Consider the following 25,742-nt stretch of genomic DNA (forward strand, 5'->3'; position numbering starts at 1 on the left):
CCACCCTGCCATTCAAATCAACAGAGACCTGTTCCATTTCAGCCCCCTCACTACACAGGGGCTACTGCTCTGGGTTAAGGCAACTGTACCTATGGATAGACCTGTGGATACCAATGGACAGACTGCATTTCAGATTTGTGCACAGTAGCCCCTTTTTAATCAATCATGTAGAAGTAACTGTTCATCAGACTTATTTAGGAAAAGCTTAATATCAAAATACAATTTAACATTCTTTCAAGGTCATTACTTAGTTCTAACGAGTGCCAGCAGGCTGAGGAGCACTCTGGCAGCTGGAAGCACACCAGAGACTATCCCCATGCAACTCCTCACCATGTAGGCATGATAAATGCACTTTCAGCAACTCCCCTAAGCAGCTCCCAGCTTAGGTCCTTACCTCAAAATTAGGATCCCAGGACTCAGATCCATCAAACTAGACAAGCTCAGGCAGCAATTAGCATACAAGTTAGAATTATGTCCCCTCTTCAGAATCTACAGGAGCTCTTTCATGCTTGGATCCAAGAAACGAGAGGCCATGACTGATGGAAGATGTGGAAAGACGGCCAGACTGGTTGGATTCAAGTCATCAAGTTTCTACTAAAACCAAAGCCCTTCCTTTTAAAAAACCACCTGATGTACCAGTTCAAACACGTTATGAGCCTGGATAGTTTGCAGGATTTATAGCAGACTCTGGGTCTGTGTACACATGCACACATTCCATATTTATTATAAGATGTATTTATAAATAAAGGATGTGGCACTTCATTTGGTGCCCTCCATGGATCTCACCTGAAGGAACATGAACACTTATTTTTATCTGTACTTGTTTACGCAGGGGTTTTGTGATTCTCACACTGTTGAGGTAGACTGAAGTGGGTTGTTCTTTGTACTTGACATTCAGGCTGTGCAAAGATACTGCATATTTCATGAGAACAAGAAGTTTCCTAGTTATTAGTTAAGGACTAGATGGTGAAAGAAGGCAGAACTTTAGAGCAAACAAGCCACTGAAGCACTTCTGAATTTTTTTACCAAGGAATTTTTGTTGGAAAGTGATGAGGATGAATCAGAACTCTCTAGTTCATTACTGAAGCATTCTTCACAAGTCTATTAAATCCAGCAGCAACTGGAAGGTCTTTCTTGCCAGAAGATTACATCCACTAAGCAACTTTCAAGTACCCTGGAAAAAGACGTCCAAAGGTATTATTTTCAGTCTTTAATAAATCAGCAATCCAGACTATTCATATGCAAATACGTGCTTTATAAGCACACAGGAAGCACTAGGGATGGCATGACATCAGATCTTTTTCAACAGGCTCATAACCACGCTAGAGAGAGGGAGAAATAACCACTATCCTAGTATTGGGTTTACACTGTAACACAACCAGTTGTTGGGAAACAAAAGGAAGAGTCATTCATTTTCCTGGAATTCCTCTAGAAACTGGCAGCACATACTGACATTCAATGCGGTGCCTTATTCTCTGTAACTACCAGCCAGCCTGGAATTCAAGTTCCAAACGTAGGAACAAGGACTCAGTCCTGGTTTCATCTCCCAGGCCAGAAATACTCTCTGCTTTAAAGAGCAGCAGTGCAGTGCAGAGGGCTTTCAGTGAGTCCTAGGAACTCCCAATATTTCAGTCCTTGCTCTGAATTAATTCTGCAACTCTGAGCAGGCAAGCCAGAGGAACACGGATGTGGAAATGATCTCAAGATCAATATCCTCCTGCTCCTGCAGATGGAAAAAAAGTCCTGCCTTAAAACTTGGAACCAGGCTACAAGGGCCATTCAGAACTTCACTCGCACTGGAGAGACCAGAAAGTCTGTGAGCATTTCCAAGTACTTAATTTCAGAAGACATCTTAGATACGAGAAAAGCAAGAATATGAATTTGGTTTTTAGGCACAGAAGTTTCACCAAAATGGTGAGAGCTCTTCATGCATCCTGAGAAACAAAGATTGTACAGAATTCTGCCATTATACCAGAGCCTTCCAAGCAAGGCTATGAAAGAGGTTATGTCAGGTGTAACAGGAAACTTTAAAAACATTAGAAAAGCAAGTGAGGGCTCAAATAAAGTTACTCTTTTGATACAAAAGCTCCCCTATAACAGTCTGGTCTGTAATACAAAGGGTGTGGGACTAGAACAGCTGTAATTGTGTTCTCTGGAATAATAGGATGGGTAAGGTTATGAAAAAATACAAAAAGCCCCTGTCTGTAAGGAAAGAGTAAAGCCATTAGAGCACAGTGCCTGCTGTGATGAGACCCACCCAGTCTGGTCAAGCAGGTGGGAAAAGATGGAACAGAAGCTGCAGCAACTTACTGGGGCAACATGCGAGCTGCCCCACTGAACAGCTGTGACAGGACCATGGAAGAGCAGAGCCGTGGCAGCCACTGCTCTGCAGGGTTCTGCAGCAGCTTCAGGCTCTGGGACAAACAGAGCCCACTGAGAAAGCAGCACTGACAAATTAAGAGACTGCTCAAAAAGGTTTTGGAAACAAATGTAGTGTTTCAGGAGTAGCAGTAGTCTGTCAGCAAGTGAATCTAGCAGGGGGTGGGAAATGGAGGAGTTATGAGATACAGTGCAGGAATTTGATAAAACACTGTTCATCTCAACCTCGTAGGGTCCTCCAAGTGGGTGCTGTCCCATCTGCCATCTTAATGGACACTGCAGCTGGCAGATACAGCTTTCAGAGGATGGTGTCCCTTATCCTCAATCAATTAGCACTGAGTACTGAACACAGGCTGTTTCAGCAGTGTCTGCTGGGGCTATCCGTGTTTGTCCACACATTCTCTGACTTCCTCAAACACACAGGACTTTGCATGTCTGGTAAAAACAGGCTTGTGTGGGTAGGAATGAAAAGCCCCAACAAACAGGATCAGGAGAGTCACCTGCACCTGAGGTTCAGGGCACTCAGAGCTGTGGTCTGAGGACCTGCAGCAAAGACAAACTCTCCTCCCACTTCACGAGATTGCAGGAGTGGGGTATTTTTTTTAAAATGCCACATACAGTCCAGACAAAAGTCTGGCTTTTTTTCTAAAGACACAAAACATAAGGTTTCACAACAGAAACTAATTCTATGAGAGATCAGCATGTAATTGCTGCATTAAAAACAAAAAAAGAGGAAGATACTACGATACTTCTAAGTAGGAAAAAAGTCAACAGTAACTCCTGAGTTAATATTTTCTTCGTCTAAATTAGAACAGATTTAATTGGAGCCAAAGGTGCAATCATAAACGGCAAGTTTGGACATGTGAGCGAGATATGGAAAGTGCACATCTCTGTGCTCCTTCACAGGGCTCTCTGCACACACTCCCTTCACCCTGGACAGGAGCAACTCCTTCAGGGAAACAGCTCCCCTGGCTCTCAGGAATGTGCTGGATGACAAACTGTGCTCCTCTTTCTACTTTCTGTTTTGAAAGGTAGAAAAAATGAAGGGTTCAACGCAACAAACAATCCAGTGTTAAAAAAAAAGTCTCATAGAACACTTCACTAATGCAATTAAACCAATTAAAATATGGCTGAATTAACAAATGTCCATACAAAAATGGCACTGACTTGTTAAACCATTTCTATTAATCCCAGTATATGAAATAACGGGAATTTATTATTTGAAAATATTCCATGGGTAGTTTATTCTTGTCCAGAACTATGATATTTGTGGAGTAATTAGCAAAGTAACCTCGACTGAGACCTTTGCTCGACAAAAGAGCCCACATCCATTACAGTATTTCAGCAATAATATGCCAAGAACAGAATGAGATTTCTCACATTTGTTTAAACTTCCGTAGTCAAATCAGCTGAACTGGTTTTAAGGTTTGCACAAACAAATTCTCCAACAGTTTCTTGTTAAATAAATGCTGATTCATTTCGATAAAAGTCTCTGAACAGCATCTACTCACTAAATCAGATATTAATCTCTAATGGAGATAAAATTGCTTAACTGAGAATGCTCAGGAAAGCACATGATGAACATTCCCATAACATGCAACAAATTGTATGGGATTTAGGGGGTACAGCAAAGCTTTACACAGTTTGTAAAATGGGATTTTAAATGTATTGTTTGTCTTCCATTTGCCTTTTTTTCTTTGTTCTAACAGCATTACAGAAAAGCATAAGTGCTTAAACCATTTGACACCAGGCCTTATAAAAGACTGTAGTGGCTTGAAGGTTTCACTTGCAACTTCTTTTGTGTGTACATAAAGGAGTTTTTTTCCTAACAGACCTGTGTCACCATTTTATTCATTGTCAGTAAAAAGCAAAGTCAAGGCTGGTAGAAACCCAGCAGACTAACTAAAAACCTGTCCAGTGGTATTAGGCAAGATGACTTCAAGAACAGTGTATGATTGCTGAATGGAAGATAGGCACATCCAAGAGGGGAAAAAAAAGTTAAGATGCAACTACTTGTGTGCTGGAAAAGGCTAAAAAGGCTTTTGCCAGCAGAGATCTGACCTGCCTGGAACAACAGGACCTTAACCTTCACACAGGTAGTGTGGGCTCACAGTTTCTCTAGTTTCCTCAAACTACAAAAGTCGGTAAGGTGTGAAATTTTCAGATTAGAAAATAACAAAATTGAGATAAACCAGGGAAAAGCATATGAATTAGGCAACCTCATCTGGGTTAGCTGTAACACGAACATGGTCTTAGCAGAAGAAAAGAACTGAATGAATTTGATAAGGTTGACCAGCACCTACCTAAAATCCAGCTTAAAACCCCAGAAAATAACATGATCATACAAGTTATTTCCTTGAGAAGTTTGTGCAACACTATTAAAGACAAGTAAGATGAAGCCTTCATGTTCCAAGACATCTTTTTGCCAAGTATCTTCTCTGACCACAAACCCTGTGGAAGCTGGTTTTGTTTCAGGCTCACACTGACTTGAGAGAAACTGGTTTGACCAAGCAGTTCTTGCATCATTTGATGGATGTTCCCAGAAGCTTTCAAGCAGATTTCATTTTGTTCCTGTACTGGCAGCTGTTCTTAAATGTACATTTATGTTCTATGTATAGATCATCACAGCGGTCAATCAATACCTTCTGAAGTACCACAGAGTTCTCAAATTCACCTCAGAAAGACGATTCCCTCAGCTTTAGTCTAGGGAGTATTTTTGCATAAAGAGACAAACACTCCTCCCTGTCAGTTTGGGCCCAAAGTAACTCACTTTTACACTGAAAATCCAAAAAATTCCTTTGAAACACTTTAGTAAATATCATTTGCGTGGCTCTTTCACCAGTTAACACAGAACCACTGCTGCAAGGGTGACACAATCCTTAGTCCCTCAAATGGAAGGGGAACATCTTAAGTCTTCACTGAAATTGACTCCCGAGAAATTTTGCAGCCAAAGTTTTACAGTAGTTTACTTCTGGCTCACTTGAATCATCTGTATGAGCCACATCCTCGGGGCTGTAAATTCAGCATTCATTAGGTAAAACACCAAGATCTAAAGCTGGAATCAAGAACAAACCCTGCACCAGAGTCCTTAGAGGAAAGAGCTCCTGTAGAGTCCTAGAAGGAATGACAACGCTCTGCCCCAGCTCCTGCCTGACAGGCAGAGAGAATCTGAACACACCCGTGTCTGTGTTCTACTGGATCTGAGTTTAAACAAGCTCAAAAAGCGGTTTGGTGAGTATTCTGTTACATGTTACTCTAGTCCTAAAAAAACAGCTATCATAAGACATGACCTTATCAGCAAGATTTAAACATCAAAACATCTGCATTGTCTTGAGATGAAGTGAAACATTGACTCAGAGCAGTTACAGATGCCAACAACTTCTGACTTTAAAATATGGCAAGTTAACAGTTCCATTGTGGCCATTTGCTCAGCACAGTGTGATGGCATAAGACCACCTAAGGACTGCAAGATAAATTAAAACTCAAATGTGGAAAGGACTATTGAAAGTTATCTACATTTACAGTTCAATCACACATTTTTATTTAACATCAGTATACAGAGGACAACCCCAGCAAGTTATTTTGTAATGTCAAGTATTTAGTAAAGTTCTTCAGCTGTAACAGTGACAATAGAACAGCTAAAAATAAGCAGTATGAAACAAACATGATCTTCTTAAAATTATAAATATACCAACAATACTTCTTAAAGCTTAATTATTGCAACAGTTAAATTAACAATAGTTCATGTTAGAAAGGCTCTATGAAATTTATTCAAGTTGTCAAGAAATTAGATGGAAGTGTAAAAAGGAAATACATATGAATTTTACTTCTGATTTTCACTAAAGGTAGTCAATACAATTTTGTACAGTATCACCTAACATGTCAATCTTTAACAAACTCCAGTATACAGAATCATAAAATGCAGAAAAAATATTTTAATCTTTACATGTAAATTGACAGTAAATTAACTGACACAAATTTTATTATTGTAACATAAGCAGGCCAGCATTTTAAATATTAATTTAGTAGCTTTATGTTGTTAAAGGGGCAGACATATACAGTCATTCCAAGTACATACTCAAATTTTAAGAGGTGATAATTCAGAACATGGGTTTTCTAGAAAGTGTTTAGTAAAAGTCATGTTATTTCCTAGTCCAGACATCCTAATCATAAAGCCTTTACAGGGTTATGATCTCTCCTGGCTTTACTGGAGCCACTACTCACACCTCCTCACTCACACACACACACACACCTTGCTATAAATATCACACCAGTGTACTAGGCTTTAATTCACCCTGATAATGGGGGTAGGCCGTGTGCAACTTTGCTATTATGCACATCACAGAAAGCTTCAAATTTTCGCATGGTAACCTGAAGTCGTAGAGCTGTGTTTCAGTTTTACTATAATCATCCCTGAAGTTTATACAGATACCGTATCACGTTGAAAGAAATCTATTTGATAGTACTTAAATACCAGCAATTGAACTTCAATTGTAATGATGAAATGCTCCTTTCCACTGAGGAAGAATTAGTATGTATAGCTGCTCGTCTCACTCAAATATAGTACATGAATGTTTTAAGTACTTTCACTAAAACAGAAATCATACTAAAACATGATACTGTACTACAATTGTAGTTAACTAGAAAATTCAAGGATGTTATAATTTAAGTCTTAAGTTTTCCTGTACAATAAGTCAAATAAATAAATTCCATGTGCATTTGTTTTACAAAGTGGTAGCGTGTTTCTCTTGCTAGGTTATACACTGCCATTTCACCTGGGGGTGCTTCTGGCTAATCTTACCTCGAGCTTTCTCACACAGGAAACTCATCAGCAACTTTCATTCACGTAAAATGGAGTCGCTGCAAAGACGGTGAATACTAAATTCTGAAGTCAAACACAAATCACACAGGCTGTGCCTCTGACCACTAAGTTCAGAGAAAAGCTGTTTTGCATATCCAGTTACTTCGGTTTTTTGGGGAGTTTTGTTGGGGTTTTTTTAATTGCTTCTGCAGATCCTGTAATTCAGTTTGAAGTAGCTACAAAGAGAGCACATAAAGTTTACCTTGGTTCCTTTAAAATACTTTTGCTACGTTTGCTTTTTAAAATACTTTTGCTACGTTTTCAGATTAATCCAAGAGTTCTGTAACCCTATTTAGGTTTCCTACCTGGGAAAGGGCCTGGGAAAGGCAGGGGTGAGAGATGACAGCTCATTGTCACCACACTGAGAAGAAAAGTTCATACTCCTGTTAAGGCAACCTGTTCTTCTCACCACCTGAACCTTACTCCACAGAAACAGGCTAACAAAAAATGAGATCCAAAAATTGAAACTAATGAACCCTGAGCCTCATCCAACTTGCTTCTAATTGAATTTTGCCATTCACTTCACCTCACTGACTGGGATTTCACACGGCAGTTCTGGAAGTGCAGTGCCAGAACGGCACCTCCCGTGAGGAAGCTCAAGGTATGATTTGGGACACACAGAAGCAATAATTTGGAAGGTTTATAAACCAACTGCCAGGGCACTGTCAGCACTGCACAGCCTATCGACCAGCATAAGGATCATGGCTGAAGAGACACTTCTGGATTAATTTTCCACTCAGGGCAGCACCAGCCCAACCAGAAAAATAAACAGAACTTATACACTGTCCAATTATCCAGCATGTCTTTTGATGGATACTGGAAAGGAGAGGGAAAGGTAGAATAAATGGGAATTAGATTAGACACAGCAAGCCTCCTTCACTTTTCCATCCAATTCTTTCTTTAGGCTGGCAGTGGCATCAATTTATTGAAGGTCTTTTGAAGGCAATGATGGAAACAGCAGCAAGACTCAGAGGTTTTCCCTCTACAGAGTTGGCAGACGAAAAAGTGACAGAGTTTTAAGATCATTTGGGGACCCATATTTCAAAGGAAGACTAGAAATAGCAACTTTAAACCCCAGAGTAATGGGACAGCCTAGGATAAAGCAGCTGGAGAAACAGAAATGATGGTATATAACCCAGTAAGAAAGACACCACCGTGAGTGTTTTATACTTTGACAATTCTCATTAAATAAAATTAAGTGCTTTCCTATAAACAAAAAGGATGCTTATAACGTCCTTCTGGCACAAGTATTTTCCTATCAAAGCCCTGTAAACATGCCATCAAAATTTAGTTTTTACCAGCAGAGTGAGCTCACTAGAAATGCAAGTGAAATCAGAAAAACAAATTAATTCGAAAATTTCTAAGTAAATACATCCTAAACAATATGGCATTTACATCAGTGTGCAATATATTAATTTTGAAAGTGATAACTTCAGCATGAAAATTACTTACCTGTAATTAAAGTTTTCCATATTGGCCAATACATAAATCCTGATTTTTGGTACTGCATACTTTATCTCTGAAATATTTGAAATGTCACATTCCAAATCAAAGTCAATACACAAAAATATTTAAGTTATACTCAGTCTAACAAAACCCACCTCAGCCACTGAAAATAAATGTAACAATGTAGTGTTTAGTAGTATGCAAAGGAGTCTTAGAACCAAAAGATAATACAGCTCACAATAGCAATCTGAGGCACTGCTGTAAGCATCTAAAGTTAATTCATAAGATGTGAAGTGCACTGAGCCACAAAAGTATAACTGCTTTAGTATTTTCATTTAGGACAAAAATTTTAAACAGTTTAGTATTTTGAGGGAGTGCTCTTTTTTTTTTTTTTTTTCCCATTAATGCTGGATCTCTAGTTCTCAGACAAAAAAATACTTTTAGGTAATACCCTCCTCCCTTCTCCCCAGAGAAGGGTTTACAATTTTTAGTTTTAGATTCAACCTTTAAATATGTATTAAGATGCAGAGCAGACACCGCTCTCTATGCATACGCCTATGTTGTGACAAATTTGATAACATCTCAAAGAAACCTACATTATATAAACATGTTTAAAGAAAAATTATTGAGTTTTACTTGGAAGTTTATAGCAATGAAGATGTGGTATCTAAATATATACAGTACCTCCACTTCAAAAGTCAGATTTATGAACCAAGTGGTTAAAACCTAACAACAGATTTTCATTTAGGTTGCCCAAGGTGGCAGTATTCAGGTATTACCAGATAATCTCTTTTACTTCAGGTGATAATCTACATCCCCTTTCAGAAACCTTCACAAAAATAATGGTCCTTTTTTGCTAGACCAACTCTGGCAATGTTTTCATAGCCGTGTTCCTTTGAACTGTTGCTGGCAGACAGAGCTACTGTAGCACAAAGTACTTTTTAATAAAAGAATCACCACATTTAGCGTCATTAAAAATTTAGCTTGCTATACATTGGACAGAAGAAAAAATAAAGTTTTATAGGTGTTCAAGTGCATTAACAACAAGAGTTAGAACTAGTAATAGGTTTTAATGTAGGTTCAGTTGATGGAACAGGTGCCATCAAAAGCACGAGCTTGTCGATGATCGAATTGCCTAAAACCTGACAGGAACAGAACACTGAAACTACTCAGAGAAAGCTCGCAGGATTTTATCTAACTTAAATACATAAATCAATACCTGGCTAAAATTAGAGTTTCTTGATAATACTGATTCACAATTTCAAGAGCGTAAGCTACAGTCAGTACAGGGCTCACAAATCTGTGCATAAAATGCCTGATGTTTGAATAAGAAGTGGTTTCACATTAATGGCAGGCCACCACAGAAAAGTATGGAGGAATAAAACACTTTGGCTTTAATTTTTTCAGAGGCTCACATTTCTCATTAGACTTAAAAAGCAGCAGCTTTTCATAAGCTACTCTCATTGGGAGTGCTGTATTTTGTAGAAAACATTAGAAAGATTATAATTATTTTAGTGTTTGACAGGTTTTACTTCAATTTTTACATAAACAGCTTTCACCATGTTGTGGTTATGCTTAAGTATAAGAACACTGATCAATAGTTTAGATGCACAGTATTTATTTCTTCTGCTGGAAGGCAACTATACTTAATAATTGTATCCAAGACACTTCAAATCATTCAGAAATATGGCATGCAGTATCCAAAAGTATGGCTCTGAGGATATTTTTTTTTACATTAAGCATAAAGAAATTTTATATTCAACATTCATTTATATTTCAAGAAAACTATCTATTCAGAGTTCTAGTTCTTTGATGCAGCATTAAGGATTAAAACTTACCACTTTACCAGGCCTTGCCCATGTGCAAATAAATCCCTCCTGACAAGCAGTGACTATACAGTCTTCAAGAAAAATTAACACAGTCAGTCTTTCATGTGCTATCTTTTTACAGATAAGAGGCTCTAACAAGGGAACATCTTCCATTCGGGGACAGAGAGGTGTTCCCAAAGTTTTAGCTGGGTCCGTTTTGGTTTTAGTAACTAGGTTCAGTTTGTCACTGCTCTTGCTAGATATATGTCCCATGCTATGGTTTCTCTTGTGATCTTTTTCATGGTGTCTTTCCTTCCGATCGTGTAGCGATAAGGTTGCAAATTTACTAACGCCAGAAGCAATGGCACCATCCATGACACTGCTTTTACTGCCAGCATTTGAGACTGCAGAGTGTGGAAGGCTGTTTGATCGTGGAAGAGGAGGGGGTACAGAGTTTCCAGGTGTTGTGATACTGTTTCCATTACTTCCCGGGTTAGTTCCACCACTTCCTGCAGGTGGACTTGTGGCATTCATGACATTTGTATGTGTCCTTGCTCTTGAGAGAGGTTGGTGGGGGAAGAGGATATCTTCTGTAAGATCCCACAAACAGAGCTGTGTGTCCTGGCCTACCGAACCAAATCTATATGTAACACTTACTGGGCGACTGTCTGTAGAGTTCCTTTTGGATAGTCTAGATTGCGTGCTATTGGCTCGATCTCTGCCAAAATGGAGGTCTTGGAAATCCTCATCACTTCCGCTAAATTCCATCGGGTCACTCTCTTCTACACTAGTGGTATATGGATCGAACGCAACGACACTGACCCACGATTTGTGTCCGTGGCCCCTCGCTATGACTCGACAGTCCACGAAAGACCAAACTGTCACCAAGTCATCCTCTCCGCCTGTCACTATGTACTTCCCATCGGGACTCCAACACACACACAGCAGTCCTCCAAAGTAGCTTTTCATTGTACCATGCAATTCCACCGAATCAAAGTTAAACACGCGAAGAAAACCATCCTGGCTCACGCACGCCAAGAACTTCCCATCGGGGGAAAAGGCAAATTCATTCAGGGCACCCTCACCTACTGTCCATTTAAGCAGAGGGTTTCTTGTGGATTTACTCTTGCAAGTGTGCACTGCAAAACTCTCTCCTTGTTTAAGTAGCTGGTAGTGCGGGGCTGTGGTACCACAAGTGTGCTCCACGTTATACAAGTACATATTGCCACTGGAATGAGCTACTAGGAAAAGGCTTTCCGAACCTGGTACCCATTTTACACAGGTTACTCTGGACTTGTCTATTAGTCTCTGTGAAAAACAAAGAAGATACACATCAGAAAGTCTGAACATTAAAGTTTTCATGATTAACTGTAAATCTGAGCTCTCTGGGGGATGAGGAACAATACTTTAAGTGAACTCAACTTTCTAGACAGGAACTATGCTACTGTATTTGCAAAAACTTATCAGGCAGTAAAGAAGAAATCACTTTCAGACAAAGTACTTTCAAAGGTTGTTATTACAGTCCAGTCCCATTCCATACAGACCATACTTCAATCAAGCCAATCTGTTGCTATGAATCTGAGGGCAGTGCTCTTAGGTTTACTTTTCGCTGTATAGGTTGAAGAGCTTGAAAAGGAAACAAGAAAGCACCAAACGAGCTAGAGGGAAAAAGGCAGTTACTCATCTGTGTTACATAGCAAACAGGTTACAAAACAACAACAATAAATTCAGGTTCTGTTTTTACCTGAAATCAGAAAAAAAAAATCCAACCTCTGAAATAAAGGGAGGCTTTAGGAGCCTCCAGCAGCTTTTACTGATTCAGGGAGCAAAGGCTACACACACAGTGACCTCGTTATCATCCGGCTGGAAAGTCAGTAGGTAAATGCACGTGGTTTGGTGAACTCAGAAGGCACCACATACTCTTCCCCACCCTCCAATTACTTTTCTTTCAATAGCCAAGGACCTGCCAATACTGTTGCCACCTGATTAAGCAGTTTCTTTTAAAGCAAAACATTTTTATAGAGTCCATCATTGCAAAGGAACGAACATACATTAAAGAAACGCTCCTGGTCATGATGTCTTCAATGCTCTAAGAACTGAGAGGTAAAGTTTGACTCCTTGAGTTTGCTACTGCAGTTCTGGTGGACTTCTGAAACTTATCAGTTTGGTCATGGCACTACTCAGCTGCAACTTGCAGACAAGTAATTCTTTACAAGCACATTCAAGATTTGTACTTTGCACAGTGGTTATAAGTTGAAAGAAGAGCTGAGCTACACAAAAAGCAAGAATGAAAATACGAAGAGCCTAAGGGATACCAGAACAAGTTAACAAAACCCTTACAAACAAAGAAGAAAAAAATCCCCAAAAAACCTTGCTATGCTATTTATCATATAGAAAAATCCCAAACTAATGGATCCTACATTGACTGTTACCTGTTCTGGGCCTGTAACTGTCACTTGAAAGCAGCACCTGGCCATTTTAGATTATACTTTTCCTGCTGTCAAGCCTCGGTGTAAAACCAGAGAGCCTTTCTCCTGTAATGCCTCACTGGTTAAGTTTGCCACATTGTACTTGAGAGCTGAGAGATGTAACTAAATCTGCCAAATTTCCTTCAAATGTGATGGCAGCTTTAAAGTAAGACATTCTGCGATTCTGTTGTGATATTTTAAACAGTTTTCCATGTGTTCGCTGACCGTATCATTCAGGTCTCAATAATGATGGTATCAGAAATTAGACTGGCACACACCTGTACACACTGAGAGAACCTGGACAGGGAACACCAGCTCTCTGGCTTACTAAAGGCAATAGTTTCCTCATTGCTAATATGGAACAAAGGCAAAGTTTCTTGCTCCCCTCTACTAAAGCAGCTCAGTCTGACGTTACAACCTCTACTTGTGAGAGCAGCCGCTAAACTTTTACACCAGCATTTGACGTCCCTAATCATGCTGGGCTACATGATCATAAATACTGCCCAGGAGACCTGCAAACCTGATCTTTACTGCAAGGAGGCTCTGAAAAACAGACAGCTGCAATTTGCAGTGAGAACAGACCAGCTCAAGGAGACAAGATGCAGAGGGACTTTAAGTTGATGTGCAGCAAGTGACTACAACTCATCCCCTTCTCAACCAGCAGAGCTTTAAATTCAGCAGGAAGATAAAAACTCTGAAGTTATAACTTTTAGAAGTTTAATTCTGACACAGCTGGAAGGAGTAGCACTGATGATACAGACAGATTTAGGCAGGCAGCCACAAGCTGCACAGCATCACTCACCTCAGCCTTTCAAGTCCCTACATCAATAGAATTTAAAAAAAAAAAAAAAGGAGTAAGAGTAACAAGTTAAAATGCAATAGCCTTGATGTAGTCTATGTTTAACATAACCTTCTGTGTCAAAACAAGTTGAGTTATTTCACATATCACACATAAATGCTATCACAGGTGATAGTCCAAACAGAGCTTTGGGCTACCTGAATCACCAAATTATTAACAGGACAGATGGTGAATTCTATTACCTCTAGCACTAGGGCTAGACCTGTTGAACAACATAAACACTTATTTAGACCACCTTATGAAGAAATTATTATTCTCAAACACTACCTAAACTCTAAATATATTCAAAACCCCACAGGCACCTTCATCTTGAAGCAAATGAACTGGCTCAAACATCAGTGCTCACTAATGTTTCTCTGAAATGGCTTTCAGATACAAACCAGAACGCACAAACACGTCCAAGGCAAATGTCAATACTGTAATTGACAGATTAAAAACATATAAAAGTTTCATCAGAGTTAGTTATAACTGCAGATAAGGTCAGGAAACAAGAATTTCTCATTTAACTGCAGCCTGTGTGCACAGTTTTTTGGTAGCACTGAGCAAATCCTTACATTAGCTTGGTAGAAAATAGATCACCTCATTTAAATTTCCACCTGTCAAGGGACATATTCTCACCACAGTGAAGTAACCTGGCTATAGCCCAGACAAAAGGCAACTACAGTTCAGCTACAAGAGTCTGGGAGCTATTCTGTGACATGAAACTAGCTGCTCAAAGCATTTCTGCTCCCATTTGTAATAGTTAGGCTATTATCACACAAGAATAAATCAGGCTGTATTTTGGGGGGGGAAGGGCGTTAGGACAATGCTAAGATTAACATTTCAGCTACTTATACAGAGGTTTGTAACCATCAGAGTACTCCATGCAACTTTAATTCTCCAGCACTGTTTTCAACTCAACACAAGCAGAGAGACAGAGCAGCTGGGACAAGGCCAGCTAAGAAGAAAAACACCCCTCTTCTGATCTACATGTAGCTACTTTTAGAAAGCTGAGGAGGAATTAGTTCTAATTATAAAACATCCCCATTGAGAACAATATTTCAATGTACTTTGCACAAAGAAGGAGCAAAGCAACACATCTCTCTGAGATGGGAAAGGTATATCTGCTCAGCTTGAAAGCTGAGCAATGTTTAACTTTATAGATGAAGTTCTAATCCAGATCTGAAATTTCTAAAAAGAAAAGAGAAACAAACAAAAATCCCACAAACAAAACAAATAAGAGACCTGCAAACCTCTCCACAGTGCTGGATTAAAACACAAAAGAGCAAAAGACCCACCCCTTAAAAGAAAATCACCTCCCCCAGACCACACAAATTCCTGCAGCTTATCCCCTGCAGAAAATGCTGTCAGAAGTTGACCCAGTTACGAGATTTCTTTCCTTATTGGCATCTGGACACTTACTCATCTAAGAATGCCAATACTGTGAGATAAGCAGAGCCAGTGGTCCTGTAACTTGGCATTAGTGTGCCACACAGTACTCCCTCTATCTTTCCTTATTGCATGGCAGCAGAAAAAGCAGATGCAGAGTTTCCTTCAGGAACATCACATGGCCAAGACCTCATAACCCCTCAGCTTTATCACTGCAGCACTCAGCTTGATATCCTACTCTTCTCCAAACAAGCCTTTAGGAATACTCAACACAGGCAGTTTCCACTGTAACGTCCTGACCATAAAAATTGGTATTTTTACCTTATTTAACGTTTTGACCATAATGCATTAGTTAAGTAGGGGTTTAAATGTTTGGTGTTTTTTCTCTTTTCTTCACTGGCAACCAGAAGCCTCAGAAACAACTGACTGCAGAGCACACGCAGCAACATTTATATCTGTAGGCCTTATTTCCATCAGTAAACTGTCATCAACTGCTTACAGTACTACCCAAACCAGAAAGTCCTTATTTAATCTTAAACCCCACAAGATGCCTTCATAAATAGCATTTTTGGGTAGGTATTCCAAGCCAATGGAACAGCTGAAAAACAAAGGCTGCTACTGAACTAGAAGCTACACAGGTAAATGTAGCCAGCTACAGAACTTTGAAAATCTAGGAACTTCAGTATCACAGACACAGTGCATGCAACAATGTTAAGATTTCTACTTACTTCCTCGTTAAATAATTTGCTAGTTTCTTTTTTAATAGGGTCTATAAGCTGGACCTGGCCTGCAGAGAAGCCCACTAGAAGAGACACACTTTCTGCTGTGGCTGTTAAGTGATTGAAGTCGTGGCATGTGGGCTGTGTTCCTTTGTATATCCTTTTGTCTATTGGTTTACTCAAGTCCGCAGCCTGCAAAGAGAGCAAACAGAATTAAGACAGTTTATCACAATGCGTGCACATAACCAGATCTATTTGAGAACAATATTTATACCAAGCAACAACTTACGCAGTCACAAAACACTACTTTTTTAAAAAGCAGTTTTGTTATTTATCAAAGACATCCGAGATCTCTCTACATAAAGGTTTCTCTCTTTATATTATGCAATACTTGTGTTTTTCCATTTTGCTACGAACTATACCTGCCCTTGGCTTTGCAACTACAGCAGGTGACAAACCAATGACAACCACCCAGCATTACAAAGGGTCCTGGGAGTCCCCAGGATCCCAGAAGGCTGTTCCTTCCAGGAGGGGCATTCCATCACAGAGACAAGGTATCTTCTATTTTCCTAGCAGCAGCTTTCTCAATATTGAGTACAACCAATTTTGCATTAAAAATAGCATATTCTCAGTCACACAGTTCTTGAACTGCAAGTCTATCCTTTAATAAAAGGCAAACATACAATACTGTTCTCCACAGTTACAGGAATATCAACCAGATCCTAGGAGAGCATTTTCTAGGAACAGTGACTCAAGATGCTGATACTGAGATTATAAAATACATTTTACACCACTGAGCTTCAATGTAATTGTGTGTCTGACACTGAAAACAGAATTCAAATATAGCTCTGACAAAATAAGTGCTAACAAAACTGAGGAACTTCAATATAAACAAATGAAGATCTAGCACTAAAGTGTCAGAAGAATCAAAAGGAACAGAAAAGCAATTTAAAATGCTCTCTCAGTTGTGTCACCCATGTTTAGCCCCATATCACTTCTGAACAGACAACTAAATCTTTCATCATCCAGAGATTAAACCCCACACATTTAATATGCAAGATCATACACCAGGTTCAACCTTGTTTTTTTAACCTCCCTATTTATGAGGTTCAGAGTCTGTAATTAGAAAGTTGCAGATACTCCACAGTATTACAGGCCTCAGATGTAGCTGTGATTTGGGGCTGGATTCTAATTTTGATATATACTTTTTCAGCATTTTTAGTCAGAGGAAATCGAGCCAGAAATAAACGAGAGAGCAGACAAGCCTCGCATAAAAGAAAATTGCTCCGTGCATTAAACCTTTGAGGACGAGGTCTAAAGAGCAGCAGATCCTTGGTATGCATGGAGCTACTCAGACAGAAACTAGATTTGTCAGTAGGGAAAAATCCTACCTAGCTACAGAGGTGAGCATTTCCAAGGCAAATTTAACTACAGGATATGCATGATAAGCACATATACACAACAGTGCTAGAGTTGCACTTATGTTTTACAGCATACATTATAAACCAGTTTAATCAGGTGTATGGCCTCCTGTTTGAAAACTCCTAAATGAGATGATGTATTACAACTTCTAAAGTCAGCAGATTAAAAAGTTACTCTCCAGAGCCCAGAGATCCATTATAAGCTAAAAAGGAATATTACCATTACCTCTTCAAGGAGAAATTAACTAGAATACTAGTTCATCTGGGAGATCCCTGGATAATGTGCACGCCTAGCACGGAGCACTCACAGACTGGTGTAAATCTGTACTTGAAGCTGAAAGATCAAATCCTAGAGGCCATGAAGTTATATCTTAAACTGTGTAACACTCCCTTGTCCTGTTTTGTCACTACAAAACAAGTGATGTCAAAGATAACTCTCAAAATTGGGGTAGCATTTCTATCTGTCTGGAACACCATTCTACAGACACACAGAGATACATCCCTCCATATCTCCAATAAATGCAGAACTAAAGCAAACCTATGACATCCAAGGTTCTGTCCTCGGGACAAAAGTTGCAGCAGGACCCAATGCCTAAGACCAAAGATTCATTCCGGAGTAAATAGAACCCAGCCTGGATCACCTTGAACACTGAGAGAACCACAGACTCCCCCAGACAGCAGAGGACATCGGTATTCCCAGGTTCTTCTGAATCCTCACTATCCCTCAAGCAGTAAAGAATCAATAGGTGGCTACGTTCAGACTCTAACTATATACCACTCTTTAGTCTGATTAAGGTTTTATATTACCAGCTTTTGTTTTTGTTGTCCAACAACTTTGGTGTGCCTCAAGTTCCCCGTCTTATGAAACTGTGTGGTAACACACAAGAGCAAGACATGAAAGTCTGATAAATTAAATCTAAGCACAGACTTCGCTGTGCTTGTTCTAGCTGTTCTCTGGGAACCAGATGGCACTGAGAATCTGTCTGAACTTAAATGGAGTATAAATAAACTAATTCAACCCAAAATTAACCAGGCTTCTACTGACAGGGATGCCCCGCCTTTTATTTCCATGCAGCTACTGCTACAGTACAGTTGTCTCACGGAGATAAGGCACATCGACAGGAACAAAAGTACTCCTTTGCTCTAGATCTCTCTTCACTGAAAGAGTAGAATCAATGAGCATAAGAACTAGAAGACATTTTCTTTATTCCTGCACAGTTGAAGGTTGCTGCTGGATTTTGCTAAGGACAAGAAAAGCGCTTACTCATAAAATCCAATCGCGCCTGGGACTCAGCATTTCATTAGCTCACCGCTAAGTCCATTTGCTGTTTTGTGGAAGATGTGATTCTCAGAAAAGAGCTTTTACATGAGATCTGCATCTGTAACTGTCAAATCCTAGGATCTGACACTGTTTACTGAACAACGTGATGTAAACTGCCCCCTCTTAGAAGAATGGTGATGTATTTTAAATAAAACCAGAAAGATCTTGGGATTGTTACCAGACATGGAGGTTAAAAGCACAGGAGCTGGCACCCTCACCTCTGCTGGAGCTGGCAGCAGGCTATTTGCACGCCTCCTGTCCCAGTGCCTTTAAGATTTTCTTCTGGAAAACAATCAGCACTATTCCAGCCTGTGCACTCTGAGAAACCTGCTCCATTGTGGATGATTCATGATGAGAGCAACGCTTCGTAATCACGACTGAAAGCAGCCTGGGGCACCTAATGCAAGTCTAGGAATGAGCACCATCCTCCCCTACCTGTGCAAGCCTTCCAGTCCATCTCAGCTAATCAAGACCTGTATTGGTACCTTGGCCAACTGATCCCTGCACTAAAGTCTGTTCCTCTGTACAGGGGTACTGCAAATACCCCCTGGGCAATGGAACAAGGAATAGCAGTTGTTAGGCAACAAGAGGAAACTCACACAACACCTGTATAAAGTCAGTGATACAGCTGGACAAAATCACTGCACCTTGGGCATCAACAGCTTCCAAGTCCTACCTCTGAAGAGACTAAAACTGTATCTTAGAGAGTCTTACACTTGCTAACAGAAGAAAAATTGACCAACTTGCCATTTACTCTAGAAATAAAATATGAACCATGTAACTGTTTGGGGGACTTCCTAGTCTCATGTAGTTAACTCTCACAACACTCTATTTTAGCAAAATTACTCCCACTCTGCTGGGTAGGGAGGGAGAAAAAAAATAATACTCTAGCAGTCAGTAGCCCATTCACTCTGGATTCCTGACTTCCAGTAGAAAGGCAGTCAAATGGAACATATTAATCACAGCTTTAAGTACATAAACATTAGGAAGAAAATGGTCAAAGGAAAAAAAGAGTTACCTTAGTCTGAAGCAAATATTTAAGTTCTCAGATTCTGATGTCTGAAAATGTCTGATTAGGATGGGCATCAATAACCTTGGTTCTGCAGCTGAATGTAATTCTAAGGTCAGAGCCAGATTAATATCTGTCCAAGATTCATTTTATTGATCCAAGACTTAGAGCTTTCATAACAAGATTGTCTAAACAGTGAATCACATTACTTCAAGTCAGCATTTAATCATGCTCCTTGACAGATGTGATTTCTCCCTGTATCTTTTCTTTTCCTTCCTTATTTTTTCTTTTTCCATTTGTGGCTTTCTGCAACTTGAAAGAAATGTGTCATACATGTTACAGTTCCATCCAAACTCAAAAACATCTCCAAGATCATAAAAAAACTATTTATTAATCTCCTTCAGGTAACTTCAACTGTAGTCATCAAAATGCTGCCTTCAGATACTTAGCAGTATTTAATATCACATTTGCCAGGAGATTGGCTTTCAATGGGTCATAGCTGCGAGACTGACACAGAATAGTGAGGGCAAACATTACATAAAAATTTTACTGCCAAAAAACCCTCTTGAGAAGGCTGTGAATGTCATAATGCTGTATAAGGAACAGGGGAAATCGACTCTTAGAATTATTACTAAGTGAATTTCATTGAACTTCACAGATTCTTTTTAAAATCCAGCTGAAAAAAAGAGGCAATGCAATCCTTGCAGCAGCACTTTGGCCTTACAGAGTCTCCCAGTGAACAGGGCAGGGCCTTCCCAGACAGACCTGCTCACTGCATTAGCAAGGACAGAAAGACTAAGCCAGAAGGTCCTTTACAACTTATTTATTCCTCCTCCATGTCTGTGCTGGTCTCCCTCTCCTTCCTGCAGAATTAGACAAAGAACAGAGAAAGCTGAGGAACAAAAGAAAGCAAAGTTATCCCAGGCACTTCTGTAGAACTTTCTGGCAAAGCCTGTTCATTGTTTCTGTACACAAATCTCTGCCAGAAATACCATTTCAACACTTCACACTGGAAATCTCTCTAATTACTTTATTATCAAAGGAGTAGATTTCCAGGTATTTTTTTTAATAGCCCAAATACAGATCACTTAATATTAGCAACAGAATAATTTATAGTTACATCACCCTTGCTTCAAGCTGGTCTGATCTCACAGCTGACCCTGCTTTGGGCAGGGTAGACTGGACACTCTCAGAGGTCCTTTCCTATCGGAACAACCCTGGGATCCTAAGCTTAGGATCAACCAAAGCAGCAACATGGCCACTCCCAGCTTACTTAACATGTCTGGTTTATGTCTCAAAGGAACTTCAGGAAGCAAAAAAAAAAAAAACAAAACTCTAGGAACAAGTTGGTTGTCTTTCCCTACAAAAAACCACTGATGTAGAGCAAAAGTTCTGCTTAGTTTATATTAAGATACACAACAAAAAGTCCAGGCAACACTTCCTGCAAGTATAAAGCCCTAACAAAACACTCTTCAGTGCAAGCTGACAGTGCCACAGCCTGTCAGTAATAAACTGGCTTCTACAAATACAACTGCACAGAAGCTGACAGACAGCTGACTTGGCTTTCTCGGGAGAAAGTTTAAAGTCTGGCAAGAACTCACATTAGGTCCCAGGATCCCTTCAGATTCACAAACCCATACAAGCAAACACACACACATTCAGGGCCACTTCAGAAGTCCCCAGAACGCTTAAACTAGTTTGAAAGCTTCTCAGCTTTCACTTAGAAACTAAAAAAAAAAAAAAGAAATTATAAATCCTCTCCAGGATTCAATAAAAAGCCAGCAGACAATCACCATTTGCAAAGTTGCCCTATTTATTACCTAGCTACAGTGGGTTTCTCAAATGCATGTTATGTTTTTCCATACCCGAGTGATGTGCTTAGTTCTAAGGGTTGCATAATAGGTGTTGTGTGTTTACACACAGACCAGTTTTAAGTGTCTCCTGGGCCTTGCAAAGCCGTTAGTGCTGAGGAAATTTTAGGTCTTCCTTTTGCAACACTGCATTCAATGCACCTGCTTTATAATAAAGTCACGTTGGTAAACCACAAGAAAAATATGATTTCATTTTTAGTTTTGCTTTTAAAATTCGGCTGATCTTTCAGCTCTGTGAATTGAAGCATCAATAGCTTGCCACTTGCAACACTGTTCCTCATAAATGGGTTCCTGTATCTTTGCAGAAGGTTTTTTTTATAAGTTACAAAGCACTTGATTAAATGCTGAACAGGAACACTTAAGGCATGTGACAGTTTCTAGGATACTCTGTAAGAACAGCTCCACTAGTAAAACAGGGACACCAAGTAATTTTATTTAACCTAATTTTTTTCAAGTGTTCCACAGAATTCATCCATAACAAAGTCTTAGAGATCAATTTTATACAAAGCCGCTTGCAAATTTGGGAAGCTACTTGATATTCTTCTCCCTTCTAGAATTAATTCCCACTTGGGGCCATACAAGACATACATAACTTTTGAAAGGAGAAAAGCATTGCTTAACAAGATTTCAGTATTTATTCATACAGCAGACAACTATGACCATTTACATTAAGAGAAAAGCTCTAGTCCAGATAACTGGACATAAATCCATATTTAGGCAGAGATTAGTGTAGTTTTCTGAAGGATCCAATAAAATAATCGTATCCTTTTGCAAGAAAAAATACTCTAAGGATTCAGGCAGAGCAGAGAGCACGCACTGATTTGAAATAAATTTATGTCATATTAACCGAATCAATGGTTATATAATTGGCAAGATCAAGAAAATAGATGGGAACACCATAAATAACACATACAAAGGCCTGTTTGATTTACAACTTACTGTAACAACATTGCCTCCATTTTAGTAAGACTATAAACCAAACATTTATCTGGTTACAGTATAGATCAGCACAGTCTTTTGGAAGTTGTCTAAAGCACCAGTCTACCAGTAACCCTAGAAAAAGCAGACATTTTCATTTAAAAAGAACTCCAAAAGCCAAAACAGCAGACTCACAAAGAGAAAAACAACTTCTTTGTTTGCAAATCCCCGTTCACTCCACAGGTACATACAGAATCAACTTACCCTTTGTTTGTCTATAAGACTGGCAAAGGGCACTAAAATGGGACAGGAATATTAACACAGTTGAACTCCTGCAGGCCAGGGAGGTTGAGGGAACCCAAAACAAAGTTTGGAACCCTTCCACACAAAAAAATCCCTCCTCTGTCTTCTGAGCACAGAACGCTGTTGCCTCCACCTGTCACAGTCCAACAGAGCTCTGAGGTCCCTAAATTGCTCCTTTAGAAACTTAAAGCATTTTCACTTCAAGGTGTTATTCATTTGGTGTAATTTTCAGCTATGCTGGCATTGCTTCTTTGGAGGGCAAGACCAGAACACACAACTTGTGCTGTTCAAAGAGGCAGGTCAGACCCAAAGTGCTGTAGTGAACACGACCCTGGGCACAGCTCTCCAGAGCATGTCCTGGGCAGTTCTGACAAGATCTGAGAGCTCAGTCTCCAAAAGAAACCCAACAGCCTACTCACTCCAGAAAGCAGACTGGAAGCACTCCAAACAGCTCCAGCAATCTTTAGGTGCACTATAATCAAACCACTAAAGCTTCAGGGAAGTGACAAGACACTGGAACTTGACTTGTCAAAAGGTGTTGGTTTCTACATATTTAATAGTTTTTTATTACACCTGCAGAAGAAAACCTGCTCCCTTTACTCCCTAGAAGTGCTTAAATCACACACTACTGTGAGACAAAAAGAGCATATGAGCTTTAACTTGCTTTTGAGCCTCTAAATAAGAGCAAACCCACTGAAGAACAGCTAAGAAAAGCAATATTCCACAGGTCCTTTTGCAAAGTTCACCTCATTGTGGGTGCCAGTTAATAACATGATCAACTCAGATAAAAACTGAGACTTTGACTCTAGTGTTATGCATTTGCCCACACTAAACCTGTAAACAGGCTGGTTAAACTCAAACAACTCTGAATAAAGTCACTGTATCACATACTCCCAACAGACGTGAACTGAATTAGATATTCTATTTTGGTTTAAGCAATTAGTTGTCTTTTTTTTTTAATGGGAAGAAGGGAGAAGGTGTGGTATCAGCATTATTGTCTCTTCCCAGTGGCTGGTCTGCAGAACTTTGACTCAACTGTAGCTCAGCCTGCTGGATAAAAACCTCTCCAGCAGAAACCTAGTTCAGCATCACGTACGTTCTGCATGTGATGCAGACACCTTCCTCCTTCTTCTCCCCCTACTCAGCTCTTTTTAAGAAAATATGTAAGAAAAAGATCTCACTGTGCAGTTTTAAATTCAAAATAATGATGTCTCAAGGCTATTTATAAACCATGGGTGACAGGTCACATTTTTATACTGGTCTCCCCCTCATTGGTTTAAAAATTAAGACACAGATTTAACGAGTCATGGCACATACATTCTTCATAATCATGGACTGCAGAACTGGACCACAATCCAGGACTTTTTACTCCAGTAGCATTTCTTCAACAGTGGGCCAGATGTGTTCCAGAAGTAAATTCATGAAGTCAGCTGCATTAATGGATTATTGTCCACCCTATATTTCTTTCATGAAGACATTTCAATTGCAAATATGGAAGTTTAATAACCCTTACACGATTTTTTTGTTTGTGTTTTTGCATTAACTACTGCATGGAATTGCAAATATTGTCAGATTTTTATACCCAGTTCCTGCTCATTATTTACTTAGATTACCAAAGCAAGACAACCCTGATGAAGTTAATTACATGGAAAAAAGTATTAGTTCTGAATTTTTTTCCCCTGTGATTTTACTGAACACCTTCTTGTTCCCAGGAAGAGACAATGATGTCTAACATTCCTTACCTACATAGTACTTATACTGCTTACTAGAATAAGCAGTCCTGTCCTTCTCAGTATTTCTATGAAAGTTTTCAGCTGTCACAATTTCCTCCAAATATCTGTGTAATAATAATTTTTTTATAGACATGTATGAACACTTATAGATAGACCTACTGATTTATACAATGCAGTATGATTTACTCAAATCCTGTCTCTAATATTCTTCCCCATTAAATTTCTTACAATGAGAGAAAAATTGGGACTCAAGTATTACCCCTTAAGGCAGTCACCTACAGCAATCCCCTCTTTCCGTGGAGTGGCTCCAGACCGACTCAAGTATCTTCCTCCACTGTGTGCCACTAGAAGATCAGTGGGAACACAGTCCTGCTCATTCAAGTAGCATAAATGCGTCTTCCAATTTTCTTACAGCTGCCTCTTGCCAGTTTGTCAGTCAAATCAGTTTACCTTTGACTTCTGCTGCTTTTCTCCTTTATTTCTTCTCCTGAAGTTACAGAACTACCTCAGAACTATAAGTTACCACACACAAAAATTAGTGGGAAGAAGGAGTTTTATTTACTGTGGCTAATCAATAGCATGGCTCTTCTCTTCCTGTGGCCTCCAAAATCTTACTTTCCTGTGAGTTAAGATCTAGTATAAATCTTCCAGATGTTTTCACGTTCTACTTTTGTTAATTATGAAGTGCTCAGTAAGTCCTTTGTAAAGAGGTCAGCAAAACCCACAGACTAACCTGTAATTCAATATAACAGTTACTACTTGTAACAAGAACTCCTGAACACCATTTCATAAACCGTTTGTTCCACCATCTCCAACATTTCATGGTCCAGTAACACTACTTCCCAGTCAGAATGACATCAAGCCTCCCTTCCCAAGACATCACGTGCTAAAAAGACAGAGGCAAATTCATCACGGTTTCTCAATAACAACCTAAACTGCTTTCCCTGAGCCTCCAACTCTCCACCGTAATCTCCAATCCAGGTTATGCAATGAAATAAAGTGATGAGGTGGAGTCACATGTTAGGGCAGGTGCTCACAATTGCAATGCCCAACTGCAGCTCTAACCTCAGTCTTCAGGAAGTCTTTAGATGCACTGCCTCTCTCGAGCCACAGATCGGCCTTTCCAAATAACAGCTTCCCTCTGGGGGATGAGACTCCGGAAAAGACGCAGGGAAATATACATACTAATTTACATTCAGAAGGAGAAAAATAACTGCGTGATTTGCGTGTGACCACACCTATGGAAAACTGTACCGCA

General features: G+C 39.6%; 1 protein-coding gene across 3 annotated transcripts in view; it reads right to left on the reverse strand.

Moving 5' to 3' along the window:
* The window catches only part of WDR20 (WD repeat domain 20), a 46,191-nt gene that overhangs the window by 2,274 nt on the left and 18,175 nt on the right, over positions 1-25,742 (reverse strand). Inside the window, exons 2-4 of one of the 3 annotated variants that reach the window (XR_007631641.1) lie at positions 15,918-16,100; positions 10,525-11,802; positions 8,693-8,759 (exon numbers count right to left, since the gene is read on the reverse strand). Coding sequence is in view for 2 of the 3 variants with exons in the window: in XM_050337178.1 (XP_050193135.1) it covers positions 10,525-11,802; positions 15,918-16,100 (1,461 nt within the window). In the remaining variant the exon portion in view is untranslated. The remainder of the gene's footprint in view (positions 1-8,692; positions 8,760-10,524; positions 11,803-15,917; positions 16,101-25,742) is intronic. The other 2 variants (XM_050337178.1, XM_050337179.1) reach the window with 2 other exon arrangements.

Source organism: Myiozetetes cayanensis, unplaced genomic scaffold (genome assembly GCF_022539395.1).
Source record: "Myiozetetes cayanensis isolate MyiCay16 unplaced genomic scaffold, myiCay2020 scf6-25, whole genome shotgun sequence".
In the NCBI taxonomy this organism is placed as follows: Eukaryota; Metazoa; Chordata; class Aves; order Passeriformes; family Tyrannidae; genus Myiozetetes; species Myiozetetes cayanensis.